The sequence below is a fragment of the Eleginops maclovinus genome, chromosome 5 (genome assembly GCF_036324505.1).
Source record: "Eleginops maclovinus isolate JMC-PN-2008 ecotype Puerto Natales chromosome 5, JC_Emac_rtc_rv5, whole genome shotgun sequence".
Lineage (NCBI taxonomy): Eukaryota > Metazoa > Chordata > Actinopteri > Perciformes > Eleginopidae > Eleginops > Eleginops maclovinus.
Genome location: NC_086353.1, coordinates 27,791,303 through 27,807,502, shown reverse-complemented (window position 1 = coordinate 27,807,502; position 16,200 = coordinate 27,791,303). Strand labels below are relative to the sequence as shown.

At 42.8% G+C, this 16,200-nt stretch overlaps 3 protein-coding genes across 3 annotated transcripts; all 3 read right to left on the bottom strand.

Annotated features, from left to right (window-relative positions):
• Positions 1 to 3,068: 3,068 nt before the first annotated feature.
• Positions 3,069 to 5,405, bottom strand: LOC134864253 (52 kDa repressor of the inhibitor of the protein kinase-like). The gene is made up of 2 exons (XM_063883085.1): positions 3,396 to 5,405; positions 3,069 to 3,253 (listed from the first exon to the last, which is right to left on the bottom strand). The coding sequence occupies exon 1, from the start codon at positions 5,223 to 5,225 to the stop codon at positions 3,891 to 3,893; it is 1,335 nt and encodes a 444-aa protein (XP_063739155.1). The 5' UTR covers positions 5,226 to 5,405; the 3' UTR covers positions 3,069 to 3,253; positions 3,396 to 3,890.
• Positions 5,406 to 8,364: 2,959 nt separating this feature from the next.
• Positions 8,365 to 11,738, bottom strand: LOC134864268 (E3 SUMO-protein ligase ZBED1-like). Its single transcript, XM_063883107.1, has 3 exons — positions 11,108 to 11,738; positions 9,005 to 10,930; positions 8,365 to 8,869 (listed from the first exon to the last, which is right to left on the bottom strand). The coding sequence occupies exons 1-2, from the start codon at positions 11,543 to 11,545 to the stop codon at positions 10,526 to 10,528; spliced, it is 843 nt and encodes a 280-aa protein (XP_063739177.1). The 5' UTR covers positions 11,546 to 11,738; the 3' UTR covers positions 8,365 to 8,869; positions 9,005 to 10,525.
• A 1,602-nt stretch (positions 11,739 to 13,340) lies between these two features.
• On the bottom strand, positions 13,341 to 15,946 carry LOC134865035 (uncharacterized). The gene is made up of 2 exons (XM_063884417.1): positions 15,615 to 15,946; positions 13,341 to 15,360 (listed from the first exon to the last, which is right to left on the bottom strand). The coding sequence occupies exons 1-2, from the start codon at positions 15,690 to 15,692 to the stop codon at positions 13,735 to 13,737; spliced, it is 1,704 nt and encodes a 567-aa protein (XP_063740487.1). The 5' UTR covers positions 15,693 to 15,946; the 3' UTR covers positions 13,341 to 13,734.
• Between the last annotated feature and the right edge of the window lie 254 nt (positions 15,947 to 16,200).

Below are 16,200 nucleotides of genomic sequence, written 5' to 3'. Positions count from 1 at the left end.
TTTAAACCAAAAATGACGTGTGTATGCCACATGGTTAAAACGGTTTGCTCATCACAAACGCAGAATGTTATTCACACTTCAGCTCGTCTTATAGTCCATTTTCAGAATCAGTAAATAGTCATCTATATTTGTTGATTATGACAGAAAACAATCATTCCAAAGCTTTCTATTACCCCAGTGTAAGCACTGAGAGGCTCTGTAACACTGCCCAGGAAATAACAGTACAGAACAATTATCAAAATTAGAAACAAAAGAAGGTCCATTTACAAAACCATGAATTATATATGAGTAAGATTATTTGCTTCACATTCTCCATGCAAGTAATGAGTAAGCAATGCAAGGTTCATAAAAGCTAATTCCATTTTCTCTCAGAATACATTAAGGCTAATACAAAATGAATCAATGGCATAAAATAACAAATGAAAATTCTTAATGACACTGCCTCCACCAGTTTGCCTTCTTCCCATAGTGCATCCTGGTGCCATATTTTCCCCAGGTCAGCGACGCACATGCACCCGGCCATCCACTTGTTGTTAAAGAACGTGATCCATCAGACCAAGCCACCTCCTTCCATTGCTCCAGGGTCCAGTTCTGATGCTCACGTCCCAATTGAAGGCCCTTTTGGAGGTGGACGGGTCAGCATGCAGCTACGCAAAAAGCTGCGATCTGTGTTCTGACACCTTTCTAACAGAACCATTAAGAGCCATTTGGGCACTTTATTTATTGTAATTATTTACAACTTGATGAGCACATTGTATACTCTTAAGTTAACATTAACCTAATTATAATTATACAGCTTTCATAATGTTTTGCTTTGTTTATGAGCTGCCCTAATTTATGTTCTTGTTATTTATAGAAAATGATCATAGCAGACCGTAGTGCACACGCTCAAGGGGGCACTACGGCGTGACAAAGAAAAAAGTAAAGGAAAAAGTATGAATGGAAGTCTGGATGGGGCAATCGGAAAAAAAAATTACCGCACGCATCTGTAAGTATTTTTGTTTCTATTGATTTTGTTTGTGCTGTGCAGAAGTCCCAAAATGGCAGCGGGCCGGCAAAGGAATAAAGCACTTAAAGGAACAATGAAGGTATCTGGTTTTCTTTTTATGCGAGTCAATACTCGTAATGCGCCTCGCATACTAAGTGGCAGAGGTAGGACCAAGTCATTGTTTTGCAAGTCACAAGTTAGTCTCAAGTCTTTGCTTTCAAGTCTCAAGTCCTACCGTTTGAGTTTCAAGTCCTTTTAACAACGGAGAAATAATATTTACACAAATCATGTATGCTTTTAAGATCTGTATATATTTATCAAACCAAGAACATTGTTCAAACACATTTGGAATAAACAAAGGCAAATGTAATTTCCACAGAAAGTGCTGACATTGTATTTCCATTGCTTATTGCACTATAACTGTCTCAAAAGATCCTCATGTTTGCAAACACTCTTCACCTTAAAACTTAAATCTAGCCTTGAACTAAAAAACATGTCTTCACCCTCAAACAGGTATTTGGAGGATCACATATCAGTTGAATGTAACTTTTCCAAATGTGTTACCACTTTATAAAAAACATTTTCAGTCTTTTTAACTCATTTCAAAACCTAAGTGTAACCTTAACCTTTTCAAACATGGTACCACTTTATACAAGATATCCTCAGTCCTAAAACTGTGTGTGTGTGTGTGTGTGTGTGTGTGTGTGTGTGTGTGTGTGTGTGTGTGTGTGTGTGTGTGTGTGTGTGTGTGTGTGTGTGTGTGTGTGTGTGTGTGTGTGTGTGTGTCTGGAAGGGGACTAGATGTGAAGTGTCATGAACATGACAATGAACAGAGTTGTGCTTTTCTATGTCAGGGCCCTATGCTGCATTGCATTTGCAAAAGATCAAATTGGCCAAAAGTCTGTCGGTCATTTGTGCATGATGGGGACGTAGTTTGATGCCACGGCTGAAAACTCGCTCCACTGGAGCACTAGAGGCAGGCACTGCCAAGACTCTGGTCAGAAGAGTGAAGGAAGAGACTTCATGTTCAGTGCCCAGAGCAAAAGGGCGTTCTGTCCTTCGGCTGTGTCTAGGTAGTGACTTAGCTGTAGTGCTGGAGTGGTCCCAACTAGGGATGGGCATGATTAATCGACGATCGATTAATTGATCATTAAGAATTTCGTCGATGACATTCATTTGTTGTCGATAAAATTAATGCAGGTTCTGTTGCGTAGTGTGAGTCTTGAAGGAATGCAATGAATTCGCTATGTGGCAGCAATCAAACATTTACCACATGAGGGCAATGTTTGAAAAAAAACGCCACAGGCCTACTCAGATACCTGCGAGTTTCCGTGTATACAAAAGTAATTGTCAGTGCCCGATCTGTTCCCCCACGGCTGCACATGGGCGAAAATAACAAACTGTTTCCGATCGCCAATATCAAGCAATAAACTCTACAGACAGTTTCTGTAAACTACCAGCTATTTCCGGTTAGGTAAACTAACTGGTTGCCGTCACGTACCGTAAAATGTAGACATGCGTGGTACAAATCGGGCAGGAAAAAGTTGAGTTTCCGCGTACGTCATTACGCGCATGTGCAGTGGGAGGGGAACGGATCGGGCACTGACAGTAATCATGGAGAGGTCACGGCGAAGTGTGGCGTGGGACCATTTTGTTTTAAAAAATGACTCAGTTCACTGCCAACACTGCGAAGCTGTGTATAAGTACAACTCGACTCAAATGATGTACCACTTGAAAAACGCGCATCCGACCCTGGTTAGTGGCGGTGCATCCTGCTCTCGGTCTTAACCTAGCATCAACTCGATGTTAGCACGGAGGAGCTGCGATGCACAACGAGCAGAGAAAATTACCCAAGGGATCTGCAAGTTCATTGAGATGGATATGCTGCCCTTAAGTATTGTTGAGGGCGAAGGTTTTCGAAAACTGATAAACTTATTAGAACCAGCATATCACATTCCGTCACGACGTCACCAGACTGATAGAAACTCACTACGAAGAACGGAAGCAGGAGCTGGTAGAAGAACTGAGCACAGCTGAAAGAGTTGCTCTAACCACAGACTGCTGGACCACTCAGGCCCGTAGCCAGCATTGTGGTGGGGGGGGATCTTTTCCCCCCGAAAGTGGACTTCATTTGGCTCCCTACTCCAATGCCCCCTAAATACACCAGCACACTTCAAATCTTTTAATTTAGACATATTTTATTCATCGTCAAGTTTGTTGTGAGTCTGTTGTTGCTGTCCTTCATTTTTTGTCTGTTGCTCCCCACTGTTAACATAAATGGACATGAATTGCTTCAATTGAGCTATCTCTATAGTCATTAAAACTTTAACAAGAATGAAGAATTTGATATAAATGTAAGTGTTACTCAAACTTCCTACATCTGTGATTGTCTGTCTCTGTTGCTCACCTCAGTTGTCTGTTGCTTTCTTCCATTGCCTGTCTGTTGCTGCCCTCCATTGTCTGTCTCTGTTGTTGTTCTGTCTGTCTGTTGTTGCTGTCCTTTATTGTCTATCTCTCCACTGTTGACATAAATAGATAAGAATTACTTCATGAAGTACACTATCGGTATGGTCATTAAAACTTAAACATGAATTAATAATGATATAAATTGAAGTGTTCCAGAAAAGAGCTTTCAAACAGCATCAAAACCATCTCTTTGTAATTTAAATTGACATAATCAAGGTTGAATGTGTAGTGCCCTACCCTCTTACTTAAAACATTCTTAGTCCATTTCTCCCTTATATTAGTGCCAGATTCATGCAAATGCAGTTCTGGGGTTCTACCTTACCACTAAGAAGGCACACAAAGTTTGATTAAAATCTGTGTCGGTTGGGCCCCAAAGTGTCTGATTTCACGTGAAATGACCCACCCCCCATGTCTCCCTCTTCTTCTTCTATGGCTTCTATTGCATCAGAACGCTCATCAGCTCCAATCGTCTTGGGTGCATTTTTGAGTATAGATCGACAGCTTCATCCAGATCCAGAGCCATGTCGTAGTGGGTATGGATGAGAGCCAAGGATGACATGCGGTCCTCTCCCATGCTGCTCCGCATGAATGTGTTGAGTCTCCGGAGAACACTGGCAGACCTCTCACATTCGCAGGAGGTCACTGGCAAGGTGCATGCAATTTTCAGGAGTTTGAAGATGTTCGGATACATCATCTCATCACACTCTTTGATAGCTGAGGCACATGAGCTTGGTCTTTGGTGTAATGCTTTGACCTGCCACTTCAACTTCCACCGTTTCAGCTCCTGGTCAATGACCTCTGGTGATGGCAAGTCATCTTGGTACAGAGCGACTGCTTCAGAGATGTCCACCGTTACATCTGAGTTGCACTGGACAGATGGAATTAGGCCCATGAGCCTTGATGCGACAAAGGCACTGTAGAAGTGACTGTAGGCATCATGCCGTGCTGCCCATCTTGTGCGGCTGAGGTCAATCAGGGGCTTCCGCTTTCCGGTAGAATGTGCCTCCTTATCTACAACCTCCTTGAGAAGGTGTTCCCTCTTCGGGCTGCAGGTGAAGAACATGACGATGTACTTCATCTTATCAATCATGTTGCGCACAACTGGAAGAGCACAAGAGCGTGCAATGACAAGGTTCAAGCAATGCCCATTGCAGTGCATATAAACTGCCTTAGGCGCATCCTTTTTTATCAAAGCTTGAACGCCAACATTTTCGCTGCTCATATTGCTGGCGCCATCGTACCCCTGGCCTCGACAGTCAGCAATCTCTATGCTTAGATGACTCAGCACATCTTTGATCGCGCTTGCAATGTGGCGACCTGTGATCCGTGGCAAAGTACAAATCTCAAGCAACTCCTCTCTGATATTTAAGTCTTTGTCCACGAAGCGAACACACATTGGCATCAGCTCTTCATTATGGGATGTGACCTCATCAGCTAGGACTGTGTACATCTGAGCATGCCTGACCTCTTCCACGATCTTGGCCTGAATCATGTGCTTCCCTATTACATCAATCATTTCATTTTGGCTTTGAGGTGATAGATATGTGGCATTTTTTAGCTTTGGTTTCTCCAAATGCTGCTTCAGCTTTTCATCGTGATTTGAAAGCAGTTTCAATAGGGCCAAGAAATTCCCAGGATTGCCACTACAATGCTGCTGCTCAGCTGATCCTCTCAGTGCAATGCATTGACGGCCACAGTAGAGAACAGCCTCTGCAACGCACTTGAGAATGTGCCTGTTCTCTTTGATGTTGGTCTCCTTTGCACTGTCCATACGGACTGATATCCGGGTATTGGGGTTTTCATGTGACTGTCGAAACAGTTTTGCTCTTTCAAATGCCACTAAATGGTTTGCTTTCGATTGGTGGCTTCCAATTATCTTCGTTTTCTTATGCCATTTACTGAAGGGCGCATTTATCAGTGAAGTTGACTGTTTCCTCTCTGTGGCATTGAGAAAGAGAGCACAGCATATATGCAGAAAGCGCCATCGAGTTTCATGCTGTAAACCAGCCACCATCCATGCTCCTCAAACCAATCATACCTGAATGCCCTGTTGCACCCACCAATAAATGGAGTTGGGAAAATGAAATGTTTGGAAGGTCTGACGTGGTTTTTCACCAAATTGTACTTTTGGCCATCAGACATCTGACACACAGCCTGTGCTATTTCCTCAATAGATTTGGTTGCATCTATGAAGAAGCCAAGGTCACTGTCAAGTACAGAGCTCGGCTGGGCTACCTCACATTCTGCTGCCTGTCTCACTCTCACATCCTCAGCCACTTCAGGAGCTGCTGCATCTCTCTGCTCTTCCACTGCACTGTTACCTGGCAAGGCTGTTTCATTGCTGCTACTACTAGCTGCTGGTAGCTCACCCTCCACATGCTGACTCACTAAATAAATACAGCAAAAGAAAGACATTTAAGTCAATTTTAGAGTATTTCAAACCAGACATAATAATAATTTTATTCTCTGAATTATTTTATTTTCTATTGTGCACATAGAATTGTGAGGGTTTGGGTAATTTCATCAAGCAGATATATTGCATTTGTCATAAAACGGTTTTAACAAAAAGCACACACAACAAACGTCTGACAACAAACATCTGCACCTGAAACACAAACATCAGGTGCAGGGAAACTACACTGATTGACTCACATACACCCTATCCATGTTTAACCCCCTTTTTTTTTTACACCTCTATACTGTATTTTATTTACTATGGCCTTAGGAGCAACAGGCATGGTGACAGTAAAATACAGCCTAGCTGGAGCAACAGGCATGGTGACAGTAAAATACAGCCTAGCTTGATCATCAGCATTGCAAAGTGAGTTACTGAATGTTATTGTCACTTACATTTCTTAAAAATCAACTAATGGGCATAAAATAATTTGGCTTTAGTGTGGGGGGAACCCCTCATAAAATCCGTTTCACTTTCAGGAAAAGGTGGAGAGGCACCAATAGAGACCGAGGTCGAAACTGCACATAATAAGTTCTGTCATAGACATCTGAAGCCGCGAGCACAAAATGGTAACACTCTGCGTCAAGACAGTAGACTCAGGAGACAGACACTAGTCTAAAACAGACGGGGGGAACTGTCAGCTATGTGGCACTTGCAGAGCACAAGCATAACGAGATGGAGGGGGGGAGACATTGAAGCACCGAAGTCACGTTAACACGCCAAGCAATACACTTTTAACAATCCCGAAAATAGTTACTGTTACGTTCGCTATGTTTCCTACAAAATTGACAGTGGTATTTTCTGTGTTCGGCGAGGGATGGGGCTAGCATATAGCCTAATGGAGCTAGGCAACCACTGACAAGTAGCCTAGGTCAGTGAGTGTTCAGATGCAGCTAGGTCTAGCAGCTAAGTAGTAAAGAAATAGAAGCCCTGCACTCAGCAGCTTACCGATTTTGGTCCTTTTCTGGAATAAGTCACCAATGTTTTGGGACAATGTTGCCGCCCGACTTCTTTCGTTTACGTTCCTTGTCTTCTTTTTTACCCATTTTCGCTATTCTTCTGATTCTTCTTTGTTCCTATGTAATAGGCGATTAGGCTAGCTACCAACAGAAATGGGGGCATTACCGCCACCGACTGGATTGGTGTAAAACAGTCTGAACAAAATGTGTAAACAGAAATATTAACCATTTTTCTTACTCGTCACTTCTCTGAGTCTACTTTTCTTTTTTATTAGTCTGGATTTTGATATTGTAAATTTAGATTTGAATCATGTATATTCACCGGAGATGAACAATTCATTCATTGAATAGCCCACATATCTTGAGGGGCGTGTCTGTGTATGGGGGGAGGGGGGGGGGGGTGTCGAGTGCGGGAGGGGGATCGAACGAACCCTTCGATCCCCCCTGGCTACGGGCCTGCCACTTTAACAGCTGAGAGCTACATCACGATCACCTGCCACTACATCAGGGATGACTGGCAAATTAACTCAGCGGTCCTGCTCACAGAGAGCCTGCCAGGTCGGCTCAACAAAAATCAGTAGACTGGTGCTGAAGTTGTATGTGAGTTACTGGTTATTTTTATGAAGCTTTGTTAATTAGCCTAATTCATTGTTAGGTTGGCTAATCTCTCTCTCACCCTCTTTCTCGACACGGTGCCTTTTTGGATAGTTTTGAGTTAGAATTTGGACAGACTGAAAGTATTATATATTTTTGGTTAAGTTATTGTTTAACATGATTGGGTTTTTATATTATTATTTTTGGGGAAAACAAGGGTCAGTTGTGCATAGGCGCCGATACCGTGGGTGCTTCGGGGCCCGAGCACCCACGGAGATTGCCGAGCACCCACGGAGATTTAACCGCACACACGGAGATTGTCGAGGGTCGGGCTTTAAACTTTTTAGAGCACCCACCGGCAGAAACATAAATCGGCGCCTATGCAGTTGTGTTCATGAGCACCGGCTTCTAGCTGCAAGCTCCGCTGCTCAAGAGCACGGCAGCGCATATTTTCAACTTCAACCATTGAACGGATCCGGTTGAACTGCGACAAGAGTTGTCCATCTTGTAATACATCTCTCAATGAGGAAAACACGCTGTGTTTTTGGTATGTTCACTGCATTTTTAATATAGCCTATAAATAGTGAATTTTAATATAAAAATATGAATGATTAATCGAAAATCGATCGTTAATTCCCCCGATGATCGATTAAGACAATTTAATCGAATGCCCATCTAGGGTGACCATTTCCATAACACCAAAAAGGAGGACATTATGCGGCATATCAATAAATTACTATGGTGTACATAGGACTCTGGTATACTCTCATTTACAATACAATTTTGTGTGGTTTAAAGATGATGTTTGTGTAGCTGAATAGGAACAAATATTAATGAAAAGTCAAAAAGGGTTTGTTCACAGTATTTGTATTTATTCAATACATTGTGGTGTTCAAAAACTGACCACTGAGATGAATCTTTTAAAGTGCAGAGTGCCACAATGCATAACATGTGTGGACTTAAATGTAAAAAACAAATAACAGGTAACATACATAATAATACAAAAATGCTTTTTTGAAAAGCATAAATAACCTTTTATGTAAACAACAAAGGAGATTGTAAAAAAAAAAAAACCTTTACATTCAACAGCTCAAAAAGTATAGCATTTCTAAAGTGCTTCAGTCTTTTGGGGACTTGTCTTCAGTGTCTTCATCTGTGTGTGTGTGTGTGTGTGTGTGTGTGTGTGTGTGTGTGTGTGTGTGTGTGTGTGTGTGTGTGTGTGTGTGTGTGTGTGTGTGTGTGTGTGTGTGTGTGTGTGTGTGTGTGTGTGTGTGTGTGTGTGTGTGCGCGCCAGTCCACCTGTATTTAAGCAAACTCCACATTCACCCTCTGTAGCCGCTCAGGAGACAACAGCACCTCTGACATCATGGCTTCCAAGCCCCCACTGCCCCTGGGCCTGTTTATATCCTGCAGGGAATGGTACAAATAACAACATAGCAAGAATACTGTTATCAACCTTCAAAAATCTGTATGGTTTTCAACCCAATAAATATAAATATTTCATGCAGCCCATCAGTGAAATCATAAGACTAGTGTACTCACCAAAGTAGTTGATTGTCTATCTGCAATACTTCTGTTCTTTCCTGGCTGCATCCAAGAGTTTTTTGTTTTCAATGAACTTCTTGTACACCTCTGTGCAGGGATAAGTGAAATTGACACACACTTGCAGCTCAGCCTTGACACTGTCCACATCCAGGCGATTCCTCTCGTTTCTCCATGCAGTTGTCATCATTGAAAAGACACGTTCTGTGTGTGCATTGCTGCATGGGATGGAGAAAATATAGGCGCTGAGATTCACAAGTGGTACATCTGCTTTGGAAAACAGTTTCAAATATCGTTCCTCACTGTGGCAACCTTCCATTTCTGGTGAGCTGAAGGAACCTTCCACCATGGCATATTCCTCATACAGTCCATCCATATCAATGTCCAGATTGCAGGCCTGGACAGCAGCACTGTAGTCTTCAAATGGCACAGAAGTTTTGAGGCCAAGCTTGGCCACTTTGCTATGAAAGCTTGTGTCAGAGAAGTCATATCTTTCACTGATGTATTTCTTTGCTCTTTCATAAAAAAGCAGAAAATCTGCTTCACATTTTTTTGATGGGCAAGGGGGCAGCTGCTTCAGTTTGCTGTTAACAGTAAACCCAAAGAACCTGTCCTTCATCCTTCTTTCTAGCTTTTGTTTTAGTTCAGTCATTACCTTAAACACTGATGTATTGCTGAAGGATTTTGCTTCAAGTGCTTCGATCGTGTCGGAGAACACCTTAAGAACATGGCTGAGAAACAGAAAATATGTCTCTGACACCTCATTGCTTTCCTCTCCAAAACATCTCCACACAGTTCTGGCACAGTCCCCCTCACCCTCACTCTGGAAGTACCTGGTCAGGGCCTTCCAATATTTCAGCAGGGACAACCACCTGGTAACAACATGCCGCAGCAGGTTGCATTCCTCCTCCTCCACAAACTCACAGAATTCCTTTAATTGTGCTGTTCTGCTTGCTGATATGCTGAAATGGCTGTAAACCTTCAGCACAGCATTTTCCACATCAAAATCAAGGCTGTTCGCTCCATATCTGGTTAGGGCTGAACAATTTTAAGAAAAAATTGAAATTGCGATTTTTCTGGCAGAGATTGCGATTTCGATTTCAACCACGATTTTTTTTATTTAAACAAGTTTCTGTGTAACAACAAAGTGGATCAAAAAAGAAGTCTTACCTTAAAAGTAGTGCAAAATGGCTCAAAGGAGCTAGCTTATGAACCTCAACATCAGCAGCAGTTACAGATATTCAACCCGTGTATTCAGAAACCTGTGATTCTTCTTCAAATAAAGTGGCAAGAGGAAGTGAAATGTAAAGGTAGTAAAACTAAATAATAATAATAATTAATACAATAAATACATTTTCCTCATCAACAAAATATGTCCAACTGGTTACATTATTTAACATCTAGTCTGTAAACAAAAGATAAGTAAAAAAGAGTGAACACCTTTTTAATGGAACAAAGACATGTCAGGGTAAGGTGCAGAAGAACAACAACAAAAATCAATAAATCTTCCCCTTCATCCCTTCAGAGATTTTTGGCCAAGAAAACCAACATGTCAACCTTTGCTGGCTTCAGACTTGCACGCTGACATGTGACAATATTGCCACTGGCACTGAACAGTCTCTCTGATGGTGCACTCGTTGCTGGTATGCAAAGGTACTTACGAGCCAACTTGCTAAGCCATGGGAAGTTGACATTGTGCACTCTCCACCAGGCCAGTGGATCTTGCTCTCCATCAATGGTAGGAGTTATGAGGTAGTTGTCCAGTTCTGCTTTAATGGTATCCTCCAACTGCACAGTAGAGGAAGCAGGGACCGCCTTGGTCTTGAAAAAGCTGCCCAGTGACCGCTTTCGCTTTGTAGAGGTGGATGGTGGTTCTTCTTCTGCACTTAGGGGCATGGGATGGGTTGTGACACAAGCCCTCTGCTCCTGCAACACACAGTAATAAGAGGCATCAATGTTTTGCTATCAGTTGTGATAAAGACCAACGAGGCATTTTGTCTAAAAGTTTAAAATGTCAGTAGAGTATAGCTCAAAATTTAAAAATAAAAAACACAAATACAACTTTGTTTTATTTTGAAACAACAAAGAAAAAGGAAAGCTTACCTTTTGTGCCACCTGTTCCATTTCCATCTTCACTCTGTCTTTGATGTATGGGACATTCTCTTCACTTATGTAGCTCTTCTTGAATCTTGGATCAAGGAAGGATGTGATGTCCAAGAGCTTCTGTGTCACTGGGTCGCTGTATTTCTCTTCAATGTAGTGGAGAGCTCTTGATTTGATCTCCTTGGTGAGATTCGTGTCCTGGTCAGTTTCAGCAAGCGTTGCTGTTCTGAGGAGATGGAGCACTGGCTTCAGGTATGACACGCTTACGTAGTCCTCACCTGAGAGGGCGTCTGTGAACTCCTGAAGAGGACCGAGGGCATTGTTTACAGATTCAAGGACATCTGTGTCTTGCCAAGTGGGGACCAGGTGCCGCGTCTTCCTGTCTTCAGACAGAACCTGGCACAGTGCCTTGCTCTGCTCCAACACCCTCCCAATCATTTTCTGCCGGGAGCCCCATCGTGTCGGACATTCAGTGACCAGTGACTGTTGAGGTAGGTTCAAGTCTTGCTGTGCCTGTTTTAGTGCCGCCTTCTTCTTCCAGCTGTGAGTGAAGACCGCAACCAGCTGCTTGCAAAGTCCTGTGGCCCGTTTGATTCTTTGCTCATCTTTGACAGCATTTTCTGGGTGAAAACATTACATGTATTACAGTATGAAAAGCCATAAGGATAGCTCATAACACAGTATTCATAACATACCATTGATTACGTCTGTTGTCATGTATTTAGTTCAATGACGTTTTTTTAGCAGCACTTCAGGTCGTACTACCACAGTAAGTTATTGCCCATAAATTAATTTGTAATTGGTAATTAATGTACAAGCAATTAATATGCTTCTTAGATATTCCACTAAAAACCAAAAAATCATTTAATCTGTATAGTGGCATCAGCTGATGTTGCACCAGCCTGACATGTGCTACTACTAAAACACGCTAGCTGTTTATTGTACCAAAAACACGTTTCCCCCTCGCACCGAAACACACATTACATGGCCTCACTAATCCCTAATCCTTAAAACGTGCACACACACACACACACACACACACACACACACACACACACACACACACACACACAAAGTTTACCGATGAAAGGGTTAATTTTTCTCCCTAGGATAAACAGTATGTTAAAGTAGCATTGCGCTAACAGTTGGTCAGCTAACGACAGCTTGACAACAAACTTCTCGGCGCTTCGTCCCCAGATAATACGAACTCTCACACTTGTAGTAACCTTGTAAACATACCAGGGCTTGAAAACAAAATTATTTTTCAATCGTTCCGTTCCGAACGGTTCAGGCATGTTTAACGTTTTCGTTCTTGCGTTCCGCCACCAACATATCGTTCCTGAACCGGTTCGGAACGTAAAATATCGTTCGTTCTTATCGTTCCGGCAGTGTTTGGCGGGCCTATCAAGTCTATGTGTGTGGACTTTACCTTAGAATAGACGTAGGCTACTCATTAGTATTTGCCCTTGATTTACACCGTAGCTCTGCCCAAAAATAATAGGCTAAATCACCGGCGGCATCCAAAAACATTCTGATGGGCTATCCATCCCACATAGCTTACTGTAGCCTGTAGGCCTATTCCATGATAAATAATTTCTTATCAAAAACATTTCTGGATAAGTGGGGGAGAGACGGGACGAATGAAACACGTGCGCCAATGCGCGAGATCCACATTTCTGTTAAGCTTTTTTTCTACCATTCTGAAGACTATATTTAATCTAATTCACTTATTCTATTATTATTACTTTAGGCTACTTACTTGAGCCCTGTTGCAGAATTTATAGTGGATCCTCCTGTTTTATTTTGATCCAGCATTAAGGCGTGGGTGACGATTGAAACAAGTGTTTCATTCGTCGAGTGTCCTCCTATACTGACACTTAAATCCTTTTTGTCGGTAAACCTGACAACGTTAACATTTCATACTTTCGGATTTATTAAAGTAACGATTCATCTGCTGTATGGTCATAACATCCTACTGCATAAAACAACTAAAACAACTTTTGATCACAAAAAAACTACGACGGGTAAGATGAATGTAGGCTACTGACAGAATAGCCTACATGTTTCATATGTGTACTGTTCTCGAGGAAATCGCTGTTTCATTCGTCCCTGCTCTCCCCCTCTCCTGCTAGAAACTCCTTACCTGGTTGTAAGTTTTATCCAGATGGAGATCTTCAAAGGCTTGCTCAATAATTCCTAACCCCGCTTATAAGCGAACATGTTGTAGCCTGTCTGTTGCTGACAAATATACCTCCAATTTCCTATTTAACTCTACATAGCCTATAATTGCGCAAACACTTAAAATCCCGACTTTAAAACGACAAGGCGTGGACAGGCAAAATAGGCTATTATGTTATGCCTACAATTTCCAAATCAATTTCACTTTAGGCCTATGCTACGAGCTGGCCTAAGATCCGAAGTGGCAGACTATAGGATAGGCCTACATTACAACAGCAAGACAAAATATACACATTTGGACCAAAGGTCCATTTATTCGTTTTTTACAAAGTGCAGAAATCAAATTATTATTCGCCTACAATCAAATTATGAACAGAACACATTGGTAGGCCTATCTGAAATAAAACAAGTTTAAATTGTGCTCAGGCTTGGGAGGAGGTGACTGGCTGCTACAGTCCATACTGTTTATTCAGACGTACCAGCAGAATGTCTTCAAGCACCTTTTCGTTCAATGATGATCTTAACGGGGAAAGAATAAATTTCAAACTCGAAAATGCCCGTTCGACACTGACTTGCGTGACAGGGAGAGGGATGACGCTCATAGCGAGCTTGTACAGGTCGGGGTTGGATACAGAATACCTAGCCCAGTACTGAAACAGATCTTCGGTGCGCCTTAGACGGGCTTCTTTGGAGTATGTATCCAAGAGTGACACGATGGAGACGTGGGGGTGTCGCTGTGTTGAGCTGGTGTCTCTCTCTTTTTCCATCAAAAGGTGCTCGATTTCGTCGTCAGATGATGTCTGAGATTGAGTAGGGGAGGCTGCTGCGCACACATCGGAGCCGCTGGCTGCATTGCGTGGTTCTAGGTTCTGTATTGCCTCCCATGTACGGTACAGGTGTATTTTCGCCTTCTCGGTCTGACATTCGGTCAAAAACAATCGATATCTAGGATCGAGGAATACAGCAGCTATGAATGCGTCATTGTCAAATAAATGAGTGGAGTGCCAGCGAGTTGCACAATCCACAATTGCTCTCTTGTGCCCCATTCTCTTCAGAACACACACCACATTCTGCGAGCGCAATCGTTTTGCTACACGTCTTGCCTTTGCTATGATGTTGGACGCTTGTTTTAATGAATCGTCAACGGCCAACTGTAGAGTATGCGCCGCACATCTTACACTACGCAACACATGACCGTGCGACACAGAATCGAGTTGAAGGATTGGCTCCTCCTGGCTCCCCTCATCCTCCCCAACCATTTCCACATCCTCCCCGATCTCCTCTGTCTCCTCGCAGGTTGCATCTTCGTTGCTCAGAGCTCTCTCTTGGATATCTGACAGTAAGCTCACGGCTTTAAGCATATTCGCCCCATTATCAGAAGTGACTGAATACACCTGTTGCAAGCTAATGTTATATTGACGCAAGACGTCCATCACCACAGATGATATGTACTCAGACGTGTGCCGTTCTGTCAGATCTCTCACTGCCAGGGTCCGCAACACAACCCCCTTTCCGTCAGAGTACTGCACGTTAATACCCAGCACAGACCGGTCTCTACATGTTGCAGAATCTATTTTCAGCATCAGAAGCCTCCCGCTCAGTTCAGTCTCGAGCTTTTCCCTTTCGTCCTGAGCAATCTCTGACACCATATCACGAATGTTCGATGAATTGATTGTAACATTTTTCCCCATGGCGTTCTGTATTGGGTCGATTATTTTTCTAAATCCCGAATCTTCCATCAATGAAAAGGGTCTACCGTTAACCGTGACTAGCTCTAAGCACGCCTCTTTGAGGGTTTCAGGGGTTAATGCCACTTGGACCTGTCTGGGCTTTTTCACTATGACCGAGTCCAAAGTATTTTGCCCATCCGCAGCTGGCCTCTTGTTTGGATTTTGAAGGTCTTGTAGTGACTTCTCGAACAACTCTGGATGTCGTCTTTGAATATGTCTCTGCAGGTTGCCGCCGTGATTCCCAATGATTTCTATCCCGCAGCCCTCGACTTGGCAGGTAGATTTGTTGGACGCCGCATTAAATGAGAAATGTTTTCTCATCGGGTTTTCCTGGTTCCGTCCCATCTAAACAACACGTAAAAGCCAAAATAAATGTAAGCATTCAATCCGTAACAACCAAACTAGCCAGCTAACATTAAGTCCTAATTGGCTATATAGCTAATGTTGGCTAGTTAGCTCACATTAACAGTGTAGCTGATTCGTTTTTCGCTGCTAGAAATGTCTAATACATAGATTTTATATTTATATTTGTAACCTTGTAGTGAGTTACTGCTAAGTTAACGTTATTATTGTGGACTCGGTTAATTAAACTCAGTTACCTTTGTTGATGTTTTATATAGCTCAGCTTCAAAAGCATCGCCTCTCGCTGGGGTGTGATTTGTGACAGCAGCCTGCATTGAGCCTAGCGGGCAGCGAAGTGAACGTTCAACCGGAAGTAGTCTTTTTTTCCCCTGACAAAGGCTATGCTTTTGTGAAATTTTATAAAAGTTTTGAGAACGAAAAAAAACGTTATTAACCGGTTTTGTGGATTTCAGAATAACAATTCTGTTCCGGAACAGTTGAAGACCATTTCGTTTTCGTTTCCGTTTCCGTTCCTCGTAAAATTCCGTTCGTTTTCGGTTTTCGTTTTCGTTCCTTGAACCGGTTCGGAGCCCTGAAACATACACACTCGCACAAACACACATTCTTGTACTTACCAATTGCAAGATGCAGCCTGTGTCCGAAGCACTGCAGTCTGGTCCATTGGTTAAGTCCCAGTTGGCCAAGCACTCCTTCAGCCCCATGGCAATATTCTCCCCGGTATGGTCAGTGGGGAAGTATGCTGTCTGCAGGCAGCGGCTACACAACTCGAAGTTGGCGTTGACGAAATGCACGGTCAAACTCATGTAGGGCTCGGTCGTTCTG